This window comes from Chenopodium quinoa, unplaced genomic scaffold, assembly GCF_001683475.1.
Source record: "Chenopodium quinoa cultivar QQ74 unplaced genomic scaffold, ASM168347v1, whole genome shotgun sequence".
NCBI classification, from domain to species: Eukaryota; Viridiplantae; Streptophyta; class Magnoliopsida; order Caryophyllales; family Amaranthaceae; genus Chenopodium; species Chenopodium quinoa.
In genome coordinates, this window is record NW_018742204.1 from 22,456,905 (window position 1) to 22,479,513 (window position 22,609).

The 22,609-nt window shown below is 33.3% G+C and overlaps 3 protein-coding genes and 1 pseudogene across 4 annotated transcripts; 2 read left to right on the plus strand and 2 right to left on the minus strand.

Moving 5' to 3' along the window:
* Window positions 1-645: 645 nt before the first annotated feature.
* Window positions 646-3,556, plus strand: LOC110723894 (annotated as a pseudogene).
* A 1,196-nt stretch (window positions 3,557-4,752) lies between these two features.
* Window positions 4,753-9,370, plus strand: LOC110723904 (probable ATP synthase 24 kDa subunit, mitochondrial). The gene is made up of 7 exons (XM_021903319.1): window positions 4,753-4,922; window positions 5,703-5,802; window positions 5,962-6,106; window positions 6,728-6,838; window positions 6,962-7,108; window positions 7,665-7,787; window positions 9,002-9,370. Exons 1-7 carry the CDS (start codon window positions 4,884-4,886, stop codon window positions 9,063-9,065), a joined length of 729 nt encoding a protein of 242 aa, XP_021759011.1. The 5' UTR covers window positions 4,753-4,883; the 3' UTR covers window positions 9,066-9,370.
* A 734-nt stretch (window positions 9,371-10,104) lies between these two features.
* Window positions 10,105-14,410, minus strand: LOC110723913 (iron-sulfur assembly protein IscA, chloroplastic-like). 2 transcript variants are annotated; one of them, XM_021903326.1, is made up of 3 exons: window positions 14,104-14,392; window positions 11,376-11,597; window positions 10,105-10,541 (listed from the first exon to the last, which is right to left on the minus strand). In XM_021903326.1, the coding sequence occupies exons 1-3, from the start codon at window positions 14,264-14,266 to the stop codon at window positions 10,405-10,407; spliced, it is 522 nt and encodes a 173-aa protein (XP_021759018.1). In that variant the 5' UTR covers window positions 14,267-14,392; the 3' UTR covers window positions 10,105-10,404. The 2 variants fall into 2 exon arrangements, with proteins under 2 accessions (XP_021759018.1, XP_021759027.1); XM_021903335.1 differs by having other exon boundaries at window positions 10,331-10,541; window positions 11,376-11,591; window positions 14,104-14,410.
* Window positions 14,411-17,266: 2,856 nt separating this feature from the next.
* LOC110723928 (ras-related protein Rab7-like) lies at window positions 17,267-20,718 on the minus strand. The gene is made up of 7 exons (XM_021903344.1): window positions 20,167-20,718; window positions 20,023-20,049; window positions 19,551-19,650; window positions 19,325-19,471; window positions 18,332-18,412; window positions 17,924-18,087; window positions 17,267-17,811 (listed from the first exon to the last, which is right to left on the minus strand). The coding sequence occupies exons 1-7, from the start codon at window positions 20,220-20,222 to the stop codon at window positions 17,739-17,741; spliced, it is 648 nt and encodes a 215-aa protein (XP_021759036.1). The 5' UTR covers window positions 20,223-20,718; the 3' UTR covers window positions 17,267-17,738.
* Window positions 20,719-22,609: the final 1,891 nt, after the last annotated feature.

Genomic DNA, 22,609 nt, shown 5'->3' on the forward strand with positions numbered 1-22,609 from the left:
CATTTTTTACAGGAAAATTGTCAAAAATAACAAGGAGAAATATAAAAGATTGAGAGGGAATTGAAATGTGTATTCTACTTATATATATATATATATATATATATATATATATATATATATATATATATATATATATATATATATATATATATATATATATAGTATAATTAATAAAGTTTGCTTGGAGAATAATAAGCCCTAAACTCTAGAAAGTTCTAGAGTGATACAAGTTGGACATCCACAAATATGTTTAGATAAGAATAAATCATAATTTTATATAATGGAGTATATAGTGTTTGCTTTGAACCATATATATATATATATAGTGTTTGCTTGGAGAATAATAAGCCCTAAACTCTAGAAAGTTCTAGAGTGATACAAGTTGGACATCCACAAATATGTTTAGATAAGAATAAACCATATATTTAGAATATTCCGGAATGATATAAGGAGCATAATGATCATCCACGATATTTTATAACACTAATTTTTTTAATTTTAATTTTATTTTTGTACTTTATACTTGATTACTCTTTTTTTTTTTTTTTTTTTTAAAGACAATCTGTTAACTTTTTTATTATTATTATTTACATTACTTTAGACCTGATTTTACAATTTTTTTTTTTGAGATGTGTCCAATCAAACAAAATTTGTTTATTTGGGGTATAAATGTGTTTTCAACTATCAGTGGAGGGGTATATGCGTCTTTTCATATACTAGTTTAGGGGTACATGTGTAATTTCCTCACCAAACAGTGAATGCAAGTTGCGAACAGTAATTAGACAGCCCGTAAGTAATAAATAAATGACCACGCTTTTTCAATATATTACAAAAATACCAAGATTAACAAAAATTCGTTTATCTAGCACATAAACTTACCCACTAATCTTAATTTTCCACATTGACCGTCTAATTTCTGGCATTGACCCTAGTGTGCTAATCATGTGACTCTTACTTTTGCTAACTAGTAACTGCACCCTTTCCCCTCCAAATCCCCTGCTTAAAAACCCCTCCTCTCTCTTTTTTCTGTTCCACTGGTTCATAACATAGCCCTATAATTTCCCGATTTTGATACTCCAAACTCAAGCTCTTCGAAAATGGCGCGCGCTTTTCCTTGTCGCTCTAATCCTACGCAGGTCAATTTCTTTTCCTCTCTCCTTTTTTACTCCATTTCAAATTCTTCAATTTATATGCTACATTTTGATCTACAGTCGTTCTTTGCGATTGGCACATAATCTTTTCATCTTTGAAGCAAATAAATGCTATTTCGATTTAGGTTTTGTAATGAATTTTGCAGTTCATCAAATTCTGAATTATTTCGAAACAATTGGTTGAATGGGATATTGTTATTAGGTTTTTAGTCTTAAGGGTTTTGGTTCTTTTCTTGATAAATATTATAATTGGATGAGTTGTAATATTATAATTTTCCTAAATTAGGGCTTGAATCTCTATTGATATCAGCTCCCTAATATATTTGAGAATGGATATGTGAACAATGATATCGTTTACATTTGTTTTTTCGTTAGTATATTATTGAATTTCATTGTAAATTACTCAAAGGGTTGTGTACACCCGAGTGCAAGGTGCACCGAAGACTCATTTTGATGATTAGATGAATAAAATCCTGGTTTTAGTCACTGCGATGATTTGGTTCTTTAGAGGGTGAATTCCGTGAACTGATAATGCTCATCATAGAATTGGTTCTTTATGCTTATTATGTACACCTGAGGTCATTGGCTTATATATATACAACCAACAAAATGAGTAAAAATATTATTTGCTCGTTAAATGACCCCGAGTGTACGGTACAACTGGGTGTATATAGAAGTAACAAATTCTAGAATGTAGGAAGCATGGCCAGAAGAACATAGGAGAAGAGTGAAATATTATTTAGTCAATTATGTTTTGCATGGGATTCTCATATATCAAGGTATATTGACTTGAATTATGATAATACTATGTCACGATATGATTGATTCTTCACGTTGTGCAGGATCCCAGAGTAGGAGTCATCCAAGCATGGTACATGGATGACAGTGATGAGGATCAGAGGCTTCCACATCACAAAGAACCTAAACAATTTGTTTCTTTAAAGCATCTTGATGGTAAGTGACATGAATCGCTTTACAAAATGTGCAATATTTATTGATATTGCAAGTTAAATATTGTTAATTCTCTTGTAAATTGTAGACCTTGGGGTTCTCAGTTGGAGATTGGATGCTGACAATTATGAAACTGTGAGGAATTGAAGAAAATTCGTGAAGCTCGTGGATATTCCTACATGGTTTTCTTTTTTAATTCCTGCTTATATATTCTTATAAGATTATCATGGTTTAAGTGTGGTTTATATTACCTTCGTTTATGCTGTTCTTTATGCCTTAAGGACTTCTGTGAGGTTTGCCCTGAAAAGCTTCCAAATTATGATGAGAAGATCAAGCACTTTTTCGAGGAACATCTGCACACTGATGAAGAAATCCGTTACTGTGTAGCTGGAAGTGGTAGGTTAAGTAGCTCTATGTTGAGCTTGTATCTTCAGCTCTCTGTTGCATTTTTTTTTTTTTTTCCTTTTCATGTAGAGCTGTAAAACTGATAATATTGTGCATATTATACTTTGTTGAAGGGTATTTTGATGTAAGGGATCGTGATGATAAATGGATACGCATATGGGTGAAGAAAGGTGCAATGATTGTATTGCCTGCAGGAATTTACCACCGGTTTACTCTAGATTCAGACAATTATATCAAGGTATGGTTACTGGTACTTTTAGTCATTGTGATTTCAAAATTTCAAAAATCATGTATTGTGTGTCATACTGTCATGACAAATTGTTTTTGAGAATTGACAATATAAAAATATTTTTTTTAAAAAAATTATAAACCAAACTCGTTAATATTATAAGCAGACTTATGGTGGCCTGGTTCAATAACACAAATCTGTTAACAGAGCTCCAAACTTTTCTTGAATTAGCGTGTTTCAGCTTCTACTTGGTCTATATGTTTCTTATGTAATCGTGTAATCTCTTTTCATCCACGACCCTTGCAATTGTGTATATTACATCTTCTTTTTTAATGTTACTGTTATCCTAAGTTAGCTCAACTTTGTGTAGGCTATGCGACTGTTTGTTGGTGATCCAGTTTGGACACCTCATAACCGTCCCAATGATGACCTTGCTGCACGGTATGCCCTGGCATTTTTAGTTATTCAATTGATAAATTCTTAACCATTGTTTGTGTGACGAATAATTTGATTCTCGATTCCTGTTTTCAGAAAGGGGTATCTGGCAAATTTTGTGAACAAGCTTCCTTCTTTTGATCAAGATGTTGATATATAGCATGAGCTGCTTGCTTAATAAAGTGTTGAAACAAAAGTAGATGTTGAAAAAGTTTTGTTGCAAGTCTGTGATTTACTGTGAATATCAAGTTATTGACCATGCAGCACAAACAACTTTCTGTACAGAGGAATAAGTATGTTGAGCATGTGTATTTCTGGACTACATTTGTTACATAGGCCATATTGGGCATTTGAGCAAGGGATCTTGCAGAACTCTGGTTTATTTCTGGACTACATTTGTTTTATAGGCCGTATTGTATGGTGTTGGATTTTTCGCCCGACCTTGCTTGTAGTGTTGTTCTGGTGTTCTTTAACTGCTTTGTTTGTCTCGTTGGCTCTCTTGGGCACATAAAAATGAAACATCAATTTGCTAGAGTTCCAAATTTTTCTTTGGGGCACAATGATGAAGATAAATGGTTTTCAGTCTAAAAATCTTATCAAACCAAATTTACTTGTTCTGTTTGTATTAATAGCTTCAATCTTATCAATCCACTGAACTGATTGGAGCTGAACTGAACTGGTTGGAGCTGAACCGAATTGAAATTAAGCTGAAGAGAACAGACCCTTAGACTATGCTGTTGTAAAAACCTTTACCAAAACTACTAATGTCTTGACTAAAAAACTTAACTTTTGCTCTATCACTGTTCACCAGGCTTTACTTTAGGATAGGGATTCAACTTTGGATCTGGGAGGAGAAGATATAAATCATATAATTGCGTTAAATTGAAATTTTAGGAAGATCTCATAAAATTGAGAAAAAGAATGTAATAAAATTGTTGATTAATCTTTAATATGGAGTACACATCTTTATAAGGGGTGAGGCTGTGAGGGTAATGTTAGTGTTTTTTGTTACTAATTTGCCCCTTGGTAAGTTTTGTAAAATGATCTCATTTAGGAATTGGACGGCTATTTGTTTTCGGTGTGATTCGTTAACTTGTATGTGAACCGGTAATGGTTTATCGCCTAATATTTTACTGCACAATCAACGTAGATCATCTACCCTTGGGGTTTTGTCAGATGAAAACCGCTTTGATAATAAAGCCAATACCGATTCAATATGGTTAAGAAATAGTGTGTTATGTTTATAATTGTGTACCTTAGAACTTAGAAGTGAGATGTTAGGGTATTTATCTAACTCCTCTAAGAAGGTGCCACGTGTTGCCCCTCATGTATGTCTTATCAAGTGGGTGGTAAGTGTCCAAGTGGTCGAAAGCAGGTCTCCACGTGGATGGTGTTATGGGCCGATTTGAGTATTTATCCGGGTCAAAGTGCAACAATCCTACCATTTACTAGTATAATTTTATAGGACTAATATCGATTGTCGGGTTTAGATTATTTTTACCAAATTTTTTTAAAAAGAAAAACAAAAAATTCATGAAATGAAATTAAACATCAACACAATAACACACACCTGAGACGGACGGTCCTGATTTAAGTGAAGCTTTATTGATCTTTTAATCGGCCCCTTTCTCTCTCTCTCTCAACTGGTTCGTAAAATCAAACCCTAGATTTCCAGCTTTCATACTCAATACTCAACTCGTTGCTCTTCGATAATGGCGCTCGCTTCTCGCATCCTCTCCAAATCTAAGCAGGTCTATTTTTTATCTCTCTATTCATAATCCGATTTCAAAATCTTCGACTTATATGCTACATTTTGATCTGCAATTTTAATTTTGTTCCTTACGATTTGTTCATGATCTTTTGATCGTTGACTCATAAAAATGTTGGTTCGATTTAGGCTATGTAATGAATTTAAACTTTACATGTCCTAAATTTGTATTGATATTCCGAGAAATGGGGTGTAATTGAATAAATTCAGGTTTTTTTTTTTTTTTTTTTTTATGAAACAATTGTTAGATTGAGTTGTTAATTTTATTGGTCTTAGGGTTTTTGTTTTCACTTAGTACAGAAATTGGATTAGTGGCAATGTGATGCCGGATTTTGATTTTTCGTAATTCAGCTTATTTAGAGAAATGTATATGATTTTGATTTGTTGGAGCTGTTCTTAATTGAATATATGAATGTGCTAATGTATTGGTAATATGTTTTGGGAAGGAACATGGAAACAATGTTATAGAAACATTTGTTAGCCGTAAAGTGTTGGTTCTTATTGCAGCGATGATTTCGTATTGCTAATAATTTTTGGGGGGTTTGGGAGTTGTAGATACATTTCCTTGCTTGGACTGGGATTTATACGTTTGTTTGACTGCATTTTGGGGCTATGATTTACTTAACGAGTATTAGCTTTAACAGGGCTCTTGTGCTTGATTCTTGTAGTTTGTTTGTAGTATTGCAGGCTTTCTGATATAAATCCATAATTCCCTAGTTTTTCTGTTCATTTAACTTATGATATGTTGATTTGATTTCTACAGCTGTATACTATTCAGACTATTTTACCAAAGGACAATGTGATTCCTGCTCGTTACTATGCCAAAGAAGCTGCTCCCGCTCCCAAGGCTCTAAAGGGAGATGGTGAGTCATATTTTGTACTAGAAAAAAAATAAATCATCTTATATAGTGATGATCCTTTTATCAAGTTTTGTTTCTTTTAGAAAATTAAATGAAGCAATTTGTTTTTCTTAATGATTAACTTGTCTTCTTTTTTCTTGATAATGATGCTCGACTGAAAAGAGATGCTTAAGGGCATTTTTTTGGACGTTAAAAAGAAGTTTGAGACTGCTCTTGGTGTACTTCGTCAAGAAAAGATCACCATAGCCCCAGAGGATCCTGCTGCTGTACAACAATACGCTAATGTCATGAAGACTGTAAGAGAAAAGTATGTCTCTATCATTTTATTTATTTATTTATTTTGTAAAATAATAATTCTGCCCTATTTTTTTAGTTCATTTGTTTTCCCTTTAGCATTGCTTCCTTGGATTCCTCTCTATGATAGACCAATGTTTTTGACAATGGTAATGCGAACTTGCATCTTAGATTTGAGTTATAGGCTGAGATTTGATTAGTAGGTTGCTTCATGCTCAACACATTTTGCTTTATAAGGTCTTTACTAATCATTGCATCACATACTTCACACCACATCAATTTCCTATATTCTAAATGACTAGAAATTGAACTTCATGACATAATAAAAAGGTATGCAGGATTAGTATTAACAGTATCATGTGTTTGTAGTTAGGACAGTATAAGAGTGAGTTGCATGGGAGGCTGCGTGCCTGCTTGTAACTTACTTTAGCTTACAACTGATATATTTTCACTTCTGATTACTGGTTGTGGGAATGTAAACTGTACAAGAGATTGTGGGAGCATTGTTTGTCACTTAAGAGAGCCTGGATGCTTAATCTGTGTCTAGTTGCTTGATATTGGGAATTCTTGATAATTTTTCTGTGTTTTCAGTTCTCATCATTCTTTTTTTTTTTTGAACCATTTGACTAAACAGGGCAGATCTCTTCTCAGAGTCACAGAGGATTCAATACACAATCCAAACCCGAACTCAGAATATTCAGGATGCTCGTACTTATCTTTTGACTTTGAAGGAGATACGACTCAAGTATGTGTACAATTCTCTGAATGCTTTCCTTGCTGTAATGTCCCCCTTATCTGTATATTCTTTGTAGTTACCAGTGATGTTTTATCTCTTGAGACTAATTCTATTTGGCATAATGCTGTGCAGGAGGGGTCTTTCTGATGAACTTGGTGCTGAGGCCATGATGTTTGATGCTTTAGATAAAGTTGAAAAACAACTAAAGAAACCTCTTGTGAGAAATGACAACCAAGGAATGAGTCTTCTAATGGCTGAGTTTGATAAGATCAACAAGAAGTAAGTTACGCTTTAAACTATTTTGAAAATTTCAACTGCTCTTTGTTCACCAACCTGAGGTTCCTGAAAATAAACAAATAAGGAAGATTGATGGATTTGAACAAGTCTCCTCTTGTTGTCTTCATTATCATCTGTGATTCTTCAAATTTTAGGCAAGCTTTGATCCTTGGTGTAATGCTGTGGTATCTATCCTTCTAAAGTCATGCATACTGATGTACACACTAATCAACTTGATAATAGAATTGGACAAGAAGGGCATTGAAACTAAGAAGAGTATATTTGTCAAAAAAAAAAAAATTATGGACTTTCCATCTATTTTGATATTTCAAATTGAGTGTTCAAATTTATTAAATTGCAAAGAATTTGCTTACTTGAAAATTTTCCCCTTTCTCTTTGTTGGGTGTAGTAGAAAACAAATACAGAGTATTCATGTAGGAGATGAATAGGTCCTATATGATTTTATGTCTTCTTAAAAAAAAGATGTTTGAGTATATGCATCTTTGGGCAATTACTGATGATCTATCTGATATAATTATGGATCTGTCTGTTAAAACAGGCTTGGAATAAACCCAAATGATTTACCCAAATATGAGGAACAGCTGGAACTTAAAATTGCAAAGGCACAGCTTGAAGAGTTAAAGAAGGAGACCACTGAGGCAATGGAAACTCAAGCAAAGAAGTACGTTGCTATTTTTTTTCATTAATGACTTGCATTTTATCATTGGTGGTTTATTCATATCATTGCGTGCCTTTTTCTTTTTGATTAGTAAATCTAATTTAGATAAAATTTTAATATTTTTTCAAGAACCCTCTACTTGTTACCGTGTAAGCGTTTCTTTCCCAAGTATCATTAGCAGCAAACCCACAGTAACCTAAAGGCAGCAAGCTCAAAATACCATGATTTTCAGCTAGTCTTTTTTATTCTAGTTCTCTTTTGGTATTTCTTATGGGTAAAGGATTAGACTTGAACTGGTTTACTTTCTCTTTAATCATCTACATCTGTTGCTTTGCTGGGAAATCTCATCAAAAGTGCTAGTTTTCTTACTCTACTGTGTATGACAGATGATGCCAGTCGAAACTATCAATTTGGCCTTGAGTGGTCGTATATCACTGTTCTCTGATTATTACAAAATTAATTACTGTACATAAACTAGTTTGTGATCCAAATTTCTCAATATATTCTTGTCTGAGAAACTTACTTGCTTGGTTATTGATTTCCCACTTCTGATATAATAGTACTTTGGTTTCCACCTAAATTGCTCATCTTTTTACGAACTTATTGCGGAATAATTATAACGTGGATGTAATTTAGGGATATTATGCCATACTGTTTATATGGTGCTGAATTTTTTAAGCAAATAAGATTGAGGCAGAATTATGTTATACTTGTTGAGGTATTGAATATTGTAGGAAGAGCCTTCATATTTGAGCCTTCAGATTTGCAATATTGCAGTTGATTGTATGTTGCTAGAGTTACCTGATTACCTCCCTGTCAATGACTTCCAATTGCTTAGGAGCTAGTAATCCTAGTAAAGCAAATATGATTTCTATTGACCAGGATTCTGAACGAATTAGCTCGGTGAGAGGAAGAAAAAAAACATGTATGCTGATGGTTTTTGCTTTTAATATGCTGCTTCCTATATACAAGAAACTTTTGGCTCATTAATGAAAATGCTATTTATCATTTATCAAACAAGATATTGGCAAGCATTTTTAGTCATTGATAAATTGCATGGTTATAGCAATTTTTAGTCATTGCTAAATGCTGTTTGCCAAACAAGATATTAGCAAGCATTAGCTCTATGAGACTATTGAGTGCTTATGCATCTCTCCATTTGCCTTTTTTACTTATTTGGAACTTACTTTTCCTTGTCAACTTCTTTCCTTATTCAGGGAGGAATTCCAGGACGAGCAAATGGTTGATCCCAAGTCATTGGACATCCGAAACTTCATCTGAGATTCTAGCTTGGAAATTTGACTATTTGCTGTGTAAAAACACTTGTTGGAGAGGAGAGTTGAAGGCTGTAGTTGTTCAGCTCATTGGCAGAAATACCCACCTTTTCTCCCATTTTGTTTTGAAATAAATTGGATTTTGTTCTGCCAGGAAATGCGCAGAATATATATCAATTGAATGGTTTTTGAGATGTGATAATTTAGAAATACTGGTTTTTGAGCACATGATATTGCTTAAAAAAGTTATGATGACTACAATTTACATACATTTTGAATATGTACAGCTTATTTGAGGTGACAATCAATCAATCAAGTCTTAATCTCATAAGTGGAGTTTGCTATATGAACTAAAAGTGATTATTCCGTATAAATACTGACAAAAATTTTCCTCCTCTATCCCTTGTGATCAATTACCTCGTACTCATGTAAATGCAAATACTTCATAACCTTCCTCTCTCCAACAAAGTCATTTTCCGTCTCTCTTTTAACCCCTTTATGGTCCCACTCTTTGTACCGATGCACCTTAGGTCTTTGTATTACATGCCCTAACCAACTACATAAGAAAATTCATAAAATTCATATTATTTCTAGATTGGATAAGTTCATGAAAACAAATCAATTTACAACTGAAATAAGCACTACTAATAAGTTGATAAATTAATTTGTTTGTATATTAATTTACACTAATCATCCACTGTGTATATATTTCCATTTTAAGTTTCAAAAAGCTTATCTACCGTTGCTTTGTTTCAATAGTAGTATGCAAGTGTACTGTCATAGGCAAAGATTAGTTCTGAGTACATATTTGGTATGTTCACGAACAAACCAGACGATATTGGTCTTTCTATAAATCATTAAATTTAAATGGTATATTTGTATACCATTACAAACATATATACGGAGTAATATTATTGGAAGCTTAATGGTACCATCAGGTATCACATTAGTACCATTGGAATTTGTCTTTTCATTAAACTTTGTTTGTACTCCTAATACTAGAAACATATCATGATATACACCATCAAAAGGTATTATAATACATATTAAATCATCTAATTGTACTATTTATTCACTTAAATGGTATCTTCATGTCTAAAAGTAGCACGTTTTGTGAACTTTGCTGAACAGAAGTGATAAGCAGTATTGTCTCTATTGAGTCATGATCTAGATCCAAAAGATACATATGAAAGTAAAGAATAATTTCATGCTGAGACTTGAGGACAAGTTAACATAATTCACCGTCTGAAAGACTCAACACGCTAACATAATGCCCATGTATCCACAATCCAACAAATCAAAGCTACACCATACATTGCGTATGTTATGTACATATAGTTTCAAGCCTACGCTGCAAATGATTTTCCACAACTACAAGTCTTTGATGCATTTGGATTTTGGAAAGAGAAGCCTCCACCGATAAGTGCATCACTATAGTCAAGCTGCATTCCGTACAGGAATAATAGGCTTTTTGGATCACAAACTGCAAACACATAACAAGTATTAAATATAAGGAAAATTTGCAAATTGCAGCCATTTAAAGTTCGTATTTTGCAAATTACAGCCATTTAAATTATTTTTTTTGCAAATTGCAGCCCAAAAGTTCGTATAAATTGTAAATTGCAGCCCGATTCAATTTTTCCATCTGTTTACATGTTGAAAAATCATTGGTTAAGGTTTTAGGGGTCATTTTAGCCCTTAAGGGCCCAAATTGAGCTCGGAATTAGCAAAAAAATAACGTAAATGTCTCATATTTACAGCTTCCCACAAATCGATGCATTTTTGTTATGCAAAACGAGATACTTGCATTATTTTTTTGCTCATTCCGAGCTCAATTCGGACCCCTAAGGACTAAAATAGCCCCTAAAACCTTAATCGAAGATTTTTCAACTTGTAAACCGATGAAAAAGTTGAATCGGGCTGCAATTTACAATTTATATGAACTTTTGGGCTGCAATTTGCAAAAAAAAAATTAAATGGCTGCAATTTGCAAAATACGAACTTTGAATGGTTGCAATTTGCAAATTTTCCTAAAGATAATCATCAAATATGCATGTATTGTTTCAGAGAATAACCAGGGAAGAAGGGGGTCTACTAGGTCTAAGGTTACAAGCAACATCTAGAAAAGCTCCACGAAAGATAATGCACAAGCGAAAAATAAAAAGGATACGAAGGGGTGAATTGTAAGTTTGTAACTAGATATATTAGGCATATTTTCCCCGTTCTCATGTGTGCTAGATTTAAAAAAAAAAAAAAAAAAGGGGGGGGGGATATGAAAGGGGTGTTGACACTACTATTTAAAGTATTTAATGCTCACCGATAGTGAAACCATTGACCTCAATCACAGAATCATCTGCTTTTGTGTTCTCACTGCTCTCAAAATCCATTGTGTAAGACATGCCAGAGCATCCACCTTGTTTAACACCAACTCTTAAGCACAAGTTCTCATTCCGATCAGACCTCATTCTTTTCAAATGCTTCACTGCATTGTCAGTTAGAGATATTGCTGGAGCCAAGCCCTCGACTGGTGCTGCTGAAACTTAACAGAGCATAAAAATAGTGAGTTGGAAATATGGAGAGTAGTGATAGCCTGTCAATATACAAAGTCAAAATTCAGCAAAAGATATACAAGACTTATGATTTATCTCCATTTTAAGGAATTTTCTCTTGTATAGCCTTTTCAAAATGTAGCATAATTTTAGCTTCCTCAATAAATTGAGGTAAAAACAAGGTTATATATATACAGCCCTTTGATTAGCAGAATCGCAGACATTGCCTAATGCCTTTATCTTTTTGTCACTATTATCAGCTATATCACAAAGACTAAGATGCTCTTATTCTATTCAAATAATACCTTAAACTAAATGAAGAGTCCCAAAACTATGAATTTTGTGAGCGAGCTCCACTCTTTCCGCACTGGTATTTTCCTAGGATCTAAGATAATTTTGATCTACAGGCTACTACTTATCACACTATTACTTCAGTGTATATTCCTCTCTTACTCATCTCTTATGGAATGAGCCCCAAAAAGTAGGACCGGACAACAGATCTCCTTCCTGACTACTTCTGGGAGCACCAGCAAACTAAAACATTATTTAGTTCTATGTTTAATTTATCTAGCATATCCATATCTATAATTTTATGCAAACATTTTCTGAAGTTGTGACATGGATTCATAATATCCCATATCCAATGGCACTGCATATAGAGTGTAACATCAAGTAGAGGTTGAAAGATGAGATTTTTTCCAAGATTTATCGTGATAAAATAATCATCCCAGGGCAAAGCATTCCATTCCTATACATAATGAGCAACTCTTGCAACTTAGGCTTCCATGTCAATGGCCCCCCCTTGAAACTTGCAGCAGTTATAATATTACCTAAGTTGAATTTTGAGAATCCTAGCTATGAATCAATATATACCCATCTAATCACAATCTCCTGGATTGACATATACAGAATTTAGATGTGCTGCAAAGACAAAAAGCTACATATCATGTGCCTAGTTGGTATTTCCCGTAAGTTAAAAAACACCAGACAAATTGCAGATACACAAGAAGCACTTGCTACTTATTTTTCTCTGACACCTGCATGGATCTTACCTATCCAACTATAAATAATTAGCTAATTCAAATCTTTTATTAAAAACATAGAGGACTTTCTTCTCTTTCATCTCTTTCTAGATGATTTTTGTAAGCTGTAACAGATTCTCCAGTTCCTAAAAGTAATATGCGCAATATGATTCATCGAGATAATGAGTTAAAACTTAAAAGACATCCCAAATCCAGGCACACTGATGTCCAAACTTAAATATTGGAGCTATATGCATTTAAAATTCAAGCTGTTGCAACTTCAAAGAGCCTCATTTTTTTTATTTTTTTTTTTTGAAACACTTCAAAGAGCCTCATCGTAAACAACAAATAGGAGATGATAATGAAAGGACTCTACCTATGGAAAGGTCTATTTTTGGAAAGAGGCACTAGTGACCTAGCCTGAAATAATATAAGATGGATATAATATGGATGATCTTCCAATCTCAAGGGTAATCAGATACAACCAAGGAACTAATAGAAAAGAAGAAATTGAGGAAGAAGATGAGGAAGTGGGTGCTAAGTGTAGGGTAATAGCTAATGGTTCCCCACAATGAGACCATGGATTTCCTCAAACCTAATATGGAGGATGTCATTCAATTCTACAACATAGCCTACTGTCAGCTCAATATCTAACGTCATAAATGGAATTTTGATATAGCTTCGATTTTCACTTTCACCAAATCACAAGTGGTTTACAATGTCTCACTTCTTTACTACTCAGCTGAAGCATGAGCTTTAGTTTTTTCCCCTTATAGTTTCTTAGGGTTGATGTAGGTTGACTTTAGAGTAAATAAAACTACAGAACTACACAAAACATTTTCTTCCCTCTTGTTAAAAAATAGAAGTCTGTTGCCAAAAATTTATGTTGCCATTCAATTTGGAATATTTTTCTATCTTTAATCGTGTTCGCAAGCCAGAATTCAATGATTTCAACCAACATATTCCTGGAGAAAACCAGACCACAGACTATAATATTCATGAACCCTTATTAGGTTTATACAGCTATAATCAGATTTCTAGAGATACCTCTAACATACAAGGATTTCGATTCGAAACCTCAAAATCCCTAATCAATAAAACTAGGGTTCAAAGCATGCATTACCATACTCAAAACTATTAATTTAATAAAAACAAAAGAACTGCTAGCTCAAATTAGCTGATGAATCAGTAGATAGCATCAAATCATACAGTATACAACACTAAATTTCAAAAGCATAGATATTCACAAAACCCAATTAGAACATACTGAGATCCGATCAAAATCACACCATACAGTAGCAAACAATATCAAATTAGTCAAAAAAATACCATCTATAAAACACCCCACAAAAACTTCAAGCTAACCAACAAAATTAATACAGCCATAAACACAGAACAGATGAAAAATCAAACAAAATATCCCAGATAAATTGATTGAACCAACAAAAAGCAAAGATTAAGTGAGAAAGAATACCAGAAGCAGAAGATGATCGAATAGAGAGACGACCAAAGCGTTTAAGATTAGATGGGAAGGAAACTGAAAAGGGGATTTGATTAAAGCTCAATGAAGTGGAAGAATTACTGGGTAATCGACAAACTGTTGAAGAATATTGAAGTGTAACAGAGGAAGACGCCATTTTTACGAGTTTTTTGAGGTCTAAATTTTCTGGAAAATGTTGTAATCGACGCAATTACAGAATTTAGGGGAGATTTTTCTGCGCTTTTGGAGTTTAAGCCGTGTAGGAGAGAAGTGGTAGGCAAATCACGGCCGTTAAATTTTGGAACGAAAATCAGAAAATAAAAAAATAAAAAAATTGTGGTTGTTAAACATTTTTTTAGGTGGATTGCTAAACATCGCCCGCAAATCTCCACATAAAGCCCACAAATCTATATTGAATTTACCTTATTGCCCTAAACCTAAAATAAAAAAAAATCTAACCCATACCCACACTCTAATCACCCGAAAATACGACAATGTTGAGGCGGCAAGGCAAGGACTTGGCGGCCACAGAGGCGGAGGGAAGGACGGCTCACGGTGGTAGGGTTTTTTTTAAAAAAAAAATTTAAAAAAAAAACCAGAAGAGGTGGGGCGCCTGGCCAGGACGCCCAGCCCCTGGTGGTGGCGTCTGCTCCGGCCGCCGGAACCAGGGGGCTGGCGTCTGACCTGGACGCCTAGCCACGGTTGTGGCGTTTTCCAGAGGCGCCACCGCCGTGGCTGGGCGTCCAGGTCAGACGCCAGCCCCCTGGTCCCGGCGGCCGGAGCAGACGCCACCACCAGGGGCTGGGCGTCCTGGCCAGGCGCCCTACCACTTTTTTTTTTTTTTTTTTTTTTTTTTTTGTCTAATATTTTTTTTTTGGAAAATCAGAATTCTTTTGTTAATGTTTAATATTTTTGTTTTATGTGTTAATGTTTTTATTTCTAATGTATATATTTTTTTTTAAATCAGAATTTTTTGTGTTAATGTTTAATTAAAAAAAACAAAAACTTTAAATAAAATTTAAAAAAAATTACAAAAAGTTTAAATAAAATTACAAAATAAAAAAGAAAAATAAATAAATAAAAAAAATAACAAATTACAAAAAAAAAAAAAAAAAAAATTACAAAAAGTAGGGGTGGCGTCTGGCCAGGACGCCACAGCCATGGTGGCGGCGTCCTGACCAGACGCCACCCCTACTTTTCGTAATTTTCCCCCCGGATTATCTCGCTTTCCGGCGACGATGACGGCTCTTCGGTGTCCCTCGGCGATCCACTCCAGCTCCACATTCTTCGTGAGAGTGAATTACGGTTTCGGTAAAAATTAGAAAAAGGGCAAAAGAGTCAAAGTAAAAATATTTGTGGGCTTTATGTGGAGATTTGCGGGCGACGTTTAACAAATCCCTTCATAAAAAAAATAAAAAAATAAAATCATGGAGTACTTCATATATGCTTGTCTTTTTGCAGATTGGTAGCTTATTGGATTTGCACCAATATGTTAGGCTTTGTTTGGTTCGATATAGGAAGTAAAAATTTACATTAAATCTCAATTCTTATAAAATTATAATTCCTAGGAATTTTCAAAACTTGTTTGATTCGATGTAGGAATTTTCATTTTCAATGGAAAGTTCAACTTATTGAGTAAGTTAATTCCTCTCTTTTGTGGGAAATAGAACTTCCTAGGAAATCCCAATTCTTACATTATTGTCAACCAAACAAGGCCTTAACATATTAATTAGAAATTCGGATTGGATATTAGATAAAGTCTGGTTATTTGGATTGGATCAGTTAGAAATTCGGATTGGATTGAATTTGAAAATTAAAAAACTGAATTTTATTTCGGATCGGATTGGATTTGACCAAAATCCAAACCGAAAACTAAATAGACACCCCTAGATAAAGCCATAATTAAGTACTACATATAAATACGAAAACTGTTAATTTTTTTTTTACATTATCTATTTTCTTTATGTATTAAATTTGACAAATATGTTGACCCTACCTAATAAGGGTTATGTTCATTAAAGACCATGTCCATTAAGGACCCTACAAGCTAGGCTTTGACCTTATTATTATTGAGCTACCCTGTCTAATAACCAGGTCTACATGTAACATGAATAATATTGCTCTTTATTTCTTTAGATTTTTCTACTAGCTTGTATCATGTAATCCACTAAAATAATCTAGAGAATTTTTCACCATTCTTGATTATTATGGCTACAAGAATGATGAAGAAAGTTTTGGAATCTTCTAACCATTTTGTTTAAGCTCCATCTTCAAGTATAAATATAGTTTATGAGCCATCAATCAACAAATACACATGCAAGTAACTATACTTATACATAAGCTTTCCTACCTTTTCCACCCTCCTCATGGGCACGGGCCCGACACGGCACGGCGGCCCACCTGTGGGCCGTGGGCCGTGCTGTAAACACTTTTTTGGAAATCGGCATGGGCACGACACGTAGCACGGCGGGCAGCATGGAGGCCGGCACGACACGAGGCATGACCGGGCACGGCACGGCACGACACGAGCCCGCTAGGAACGACCCGACACGTATTATTAATTATCATTATTGTACGATTTTTAATTATCATTAATTATTTTGTATTATTAAATTATCGTACATTCGTACCGACTACCGTCATATAATAAAATAAGTTATTCTTCAATTTTTTGTGTTTTCGGATTATCGCACTCGTATTTTTTTTATTATATGCATTGTTGTTTTTTGCTAAATTAATAAAATTGTTTTTATTTGTTTATATAAAGTTAAACATAATTATTAATTAGATAAATAATTTATATAACCTAAATTAAAATAAAGTTGTTCAAAAAATGTAAACAAATTATATTAATATTAACATAAACATAAATTAGTCACATGTATTAAGTTGTACTAAAAAATATATATATATATCGTTTACTTCGTTTTTTTTTTATTTATTAAAAAAAAAAAAAAAGGTGGCACGATTTGGCCCGTGGCCCGGCACGGCCCGCAAGGCACGTGGATCGTGCCGTGCCGTGGGCTGGGGTGTGCCAATTTGCCGTGCCGGGGGCTGGGTGTGCCAATTTCAGGCACAACACGGCCCGCGGCGGCACGGCACAGCCCGTTGCCCACGTTTACTCCTTATATAGTATATACTACTATACACCTTCTCTACCACAAAATCCACTATTCTTATTTGTACTACTACTTAGTGTGTGTTCGTTCCTTTTACTACTTGACTTAGCTTGCCTTTACTTATTCACTTTCTTAGGGAAAAAATTTGTTACAAAATATGTTTGGCCAACAACTTTATAACCAATGATCAAATTAATATATGCTCTAAATTACTTAGAGATATTATTTAGGGATTTTTTCTTTTAAGGCTATTCACTTCCCCATGATATTAGACATTATTATCGAATGTACAATTACAAAAAATAATATAGTCGGATCAGTTGTAACTTTTCATTATCTGTCAAGATAACAAATAATAGCAATAACATCAAATTACAGATTTTTTTTCTTTTCATTTTCCATTTATTAATGGCGCAAGCAAAATGTATACCTTTAAAATTTTAAATTAAAAGAATCAAATAACTTCCGATAATAGTTAGAATGTAGAACAAGCATCGTGAAGAAATTAGATTAGCAAGGACAACTTCTTCTTGGTTCGACTATTTCTGATAACGAACCAGATTCTGTTATACTTTCAAAGTATCTGCATGGAAAAAACAACAAAAAATAAGGTTACAATTACAAAAATAACAAGTTAAATATGTAACAATTTAATTTTATGCGAGTATAAGAAAAAAACAGACAGTTCTACTTACAATTCTTGTGAACGATCATGAGATAAGGCAGCAATGGCAATATTGAAGAAAGCATCATCTACATTTATATCTTCTTTTGCTGAAGTCTCGTAATAAGGAATGCCGCTTGATTTTGGCCCTGATTTTATTGACCCACACCACTCCTTTGCTTTTTTCTCTTGCACCTAATTTGTATAAAAACAATATACAATATTAACAATTTCAAACCCTGAAAGATTCCAGATCTGTATTTGAATCATGTACTTATAATATAATCTAGTTGTCCTAATTTATAAAAAAAAAAAAAAATATTCAAATTTAATTTATTTGTAATGAGGCAAAAATTGGGGGCGGAAAAGAGGATGTAAAACTATACAACGCCACAATTAATCTAATAAACAATATTTTTGAAATGGAGGGTAATCTAACCTTGCGATTGGCTCCACCATCTTGATCAATCTTGTTTCCAATGACCACGAAAGGAAATTTAGTTGGGTCAGGGATATCTGTCTGATAATTATAAAAAAAAATAAAATAAAATAAAAAGTCAAAAATGATAATTATCAAAACCCCTACAAACAATGAGTTGCTTAGAAAAGTGGGTCTTTTAAACTTTTTATTTATGGTTTGTTGCCGTAGGTTCTAGGTGTCTCTTGCTAGTTCTTGTCTCCCTAGTTTGCACTAATTTCTTGAACGTTCAATATTATGCATGCCAAACAATTCAAATGGTTGTGGATAGACAAATTAAGAATCCTAACATGCTCACACTAGAGTATTGACTTTTATACTATTCACATGTTTCACTTTGATTAGATTTGACAATTTATACACAAGTTTTACATATTGATAATCAAAGATATTATTGATTCAAAACATGCATTGACAAGCGTGAAAAGAAAAGTGTTGCAACTATATAAAAAAAAACAGAGGAAATACTTATTTGAGACAATTTAAATCCATAAATATTCTGATTCCCCTCCATTTCTATTGAAGATTGTCTTTTGTTGCATTGTAAGGCAAACTATATAACTAATAGATTTTGAATTTTCCAAAACAAGTTGATAAACATTGTAAGAATTGCACGAGGAAATTAAAGCCAAGTTTATCTTAGAGATAAACAAATATCGTGAATTAATATAGCATCTCGTAAATAAATCAACAATTTTATTCGGACAATTATCAGCGTGGCATATTGGTAACAAAATTAACAAAGGTGGAGCCCATATTATGAAAATTGTTGACTTATAACAAAATTGTTATTTAATTAACAAATTTTGTTTATCTCCAAGAAAACTTTTATTTTCTCATATTGCAATGCAAGATGGACTTGCAAGACTAATTAATAGTTACTTGCTTATCTTTTATGGATTGATCGAGAAAAGTGAATGCAACAATTACTATCGGGCGTCATATATATATTACCTGTTTGATGAATTCATCACGCCATGTTTGGAGGGCTTCAAACGATCTTTGATCATTCACATCGTATACTAAAACACAACAATCTGATCCTCTGAAAAATGCAGGTCCTAAACTGTGAAACCTTTCCTGCCCTGCTGTATCCCAAATCTGTCCGAATACAATTTATATTATTAGCCAAAGTTTTGCATAATTTTTTTTAAGTTACTAATAGAAAAAGAGAGTTAACCTGAAGGCTAACGAGTTTGCCATCAATTTGCAACTCCCTCGTCACAAAATCTGCCCCGATTGTTGCTTTGTATTGTTGATTGAATTTCTTTTGCACGTATCTATATTACACAATTCAACACAAACAAAAACGTTGCATAAATGAATATGGAAAAATGTACACATAATACTAGCATGTACCCGTACACATAGTACTACGTATAACATAATAATTGTGTCCTCGAGGTACAAGGGTAGTAGAGTTAATAGCAATTAGTCTCGCGATGGGACTAGAGGGATAATATAAGGACCATTAAAACGCTAGAAATAGGCTAGTCAAACACAAAACTAGCTCATATATTTTGCAAGTTTACGAGTTCAGCAAAAAATAAACATTCACTTCGTCTCTAAAAGTTGTTTGTTTTAACAATTACCAATAAAACAGAAAAACCTTTAAAGACGAGGGAGTACATAAATAATTGTATGAATATTACCTTGTAATTAGAGAAGTCTTTCCTACTCTGAAAAACAAACACATAAAAATAAACCAATTTAATAAGGAACAACATCATATTAATCTCATCATCTCAAACAAAATTATTTAAAAAAAAAAAAAAAAAAAAAAAAAAAAAACTTACGCAATATCTCCAAGGACAATAACCTTGAGCAAAGTTCTCTGCATATGCGGCGACATTGTTATCTTGGACTATAATTTTTTTTTACTTCAATGACTAATAATGTGACCACTGTTTTGTTTTTGCAAGACTACTATTTGTATGAAAAGATGAATTTATAAGAATATGATAAAATAAATAAATAATAAATAGGGTAGGTTTGGGTAAATATTATCTTTTTGGTTGGTTTAAAAATCAGGGGAAAAGGATGATTGTTTTTGTACAGTTTAAATTTGAGGAAGATAGCAATTGACAAAAGCAGCAGCAGAAAACTTTCATGTGATCACAGAAAGATGATGCAGTTAGCTAGCTGTGCATATTATCAATTATTAAAGACACAACTTTAAAATAAAAATATAATAAAAAGGGGTGGAAAAAATAATGATGTGATACTATTAAAAGTTTATAAAATTTGAAAAATTGAATGTGTCAAAATAAATAAATAAAATTTGAAGGTGGGTTTTTTGTTTGAATATTGTTGGTTTAATGGGTCGTGGTAGCCTCAACTGTAGTTTGTTGAGGAGCACACTTTAGATAGAAAGACCTTTTAAACAAGAGCTTTTTATTTCAGTTTTGTTAGGATTTGTTGTGATAACTGTTGTATGGTAGGATGTCTCTCTAAAGGTGGGATTGGTGGGATTGAAGCTATGTCGGCCAGCCTAAGACACTTTGTGGGTTGGGCTTAGACACAAACACTGGGTTTGAACTAGAGGTGATCAAGAAAGCTTGGCCCGGTTGAAAATGGGTCTAGAAGGCTAAGGGCCTGTTCTGATTAACTAAATTGAATTTATTGGAGCTGAACTGAAAATAAGCTGAAAAGAACAAGTCCTAACTCGGATTGGGTTGGAAGACCCGAAATCTCGAACTAATATCTTGGTCCTAGGACCCGGTATTACCTCAAGTCCTCAACCAAAAGGCTGATTTGATTGAAACACTTTGTCAAAAAATTTGACTTGACTCGAGTTTGAACCAAGTAGGGTTGTGTGTTGGATAATACTTGAATGCAACTTACAACATGACATAAAACTTTGCAAGCTTGCATCACGTGTTCCATCTAAGGACGAATATGTATAAGCACCCTTGTCCCTTCTATTTATTTTTAGATATAATTTGGTCATTTGTTATGGTTAGAAATGTGATTAATTAAGACTAATAATGTGTGCCGACCAAATTCTATATGTCTCTAAAAATGCATTGTTATGAATATCAAAAACAATCTGATAGGTTTTTAACCTAAGTTAGGTCATGCAAAAATAGTTTAATCTCATGAGTGGTATGGTGAGGCAAACGATAGCAAAAGGTGAAAAGAGAGAAGCAAATGCTTAGCTCTAGCCTCTAGTGAGGTCGGTAGAGGGCAAAAAGTATGGTGTCATTTGAGGGAGTGAGAGGGCCAAGAATAACTCAAGCAAGGGACCAAGGGTGGTAAAGGTAAAAGTGGTGCAATGATGTTGGACATTTTGTAAATTAACATACAACCTTCATTTATAGTTCATCTTTTGCATACAATTTAAGGCGAATTGAGAGAGTGTTGATGTGCTACGTGAGTGTAAGAAAAGGGTAAAAAGGGATATTGTAAAAATGTGAATGAGATTATGAAAAAATGTGAATAGATAGACAAGAGATGTTAAACGAAAATGTGTGGATATTGTGAGTAAAACAGATGCAGTAATTTTAAGTATTCGGTCTTTGATTTGATTCAATCAGTCTTGGACCAATGAATAATAAACCCTATTATAAAATATGCTCGTATTGCTACGGAGTAAACTTGACAAAATTGAATACACCTGTACCCAAATTGTATGACTTGAATCTGCATCAACCAACCAAAAATCAAATGTGTTTGAGGATTCGGAGTTACATTCATCCATTATCATACTCATAAAAAAATATAATATCTACTGTAAATATCAAAATAAAATATATAATGAGACTAATCCAATAAGATTTGATATGACTACATTAACATTTATCACTAACTTCCACCGTTCACTATTAGTTGCAACATTTTGATTTTCACGCTTGTTAACATATAATTTAAACCTTTCATATCTGATATCTCTAATTGTAGATATGTATATATTTGATACGGAGTATTATGAATATTGAGACGAAATATAATAAGATCTAACTTGATTTTATTTTGGCATACATATCAATCACCAAATGCAGTTAAATGTTAATTAGCATATAAATAGTGCTAACTAGGTTAGAACCTGTGCGATACACGGTTTATATAAAACCTATTTTTAATTTGTACATTTTAAAAATAAATCGCTATTATACTTGAATAATTGAATATAAATAAGATTACATACATTTTGTAGTTTTAAAAATTTTCATATTCATCAAAATCATGATATTATCTGTTGAACATCGTCAACTCAGTGTAGGAAGTCATTTATTAGTG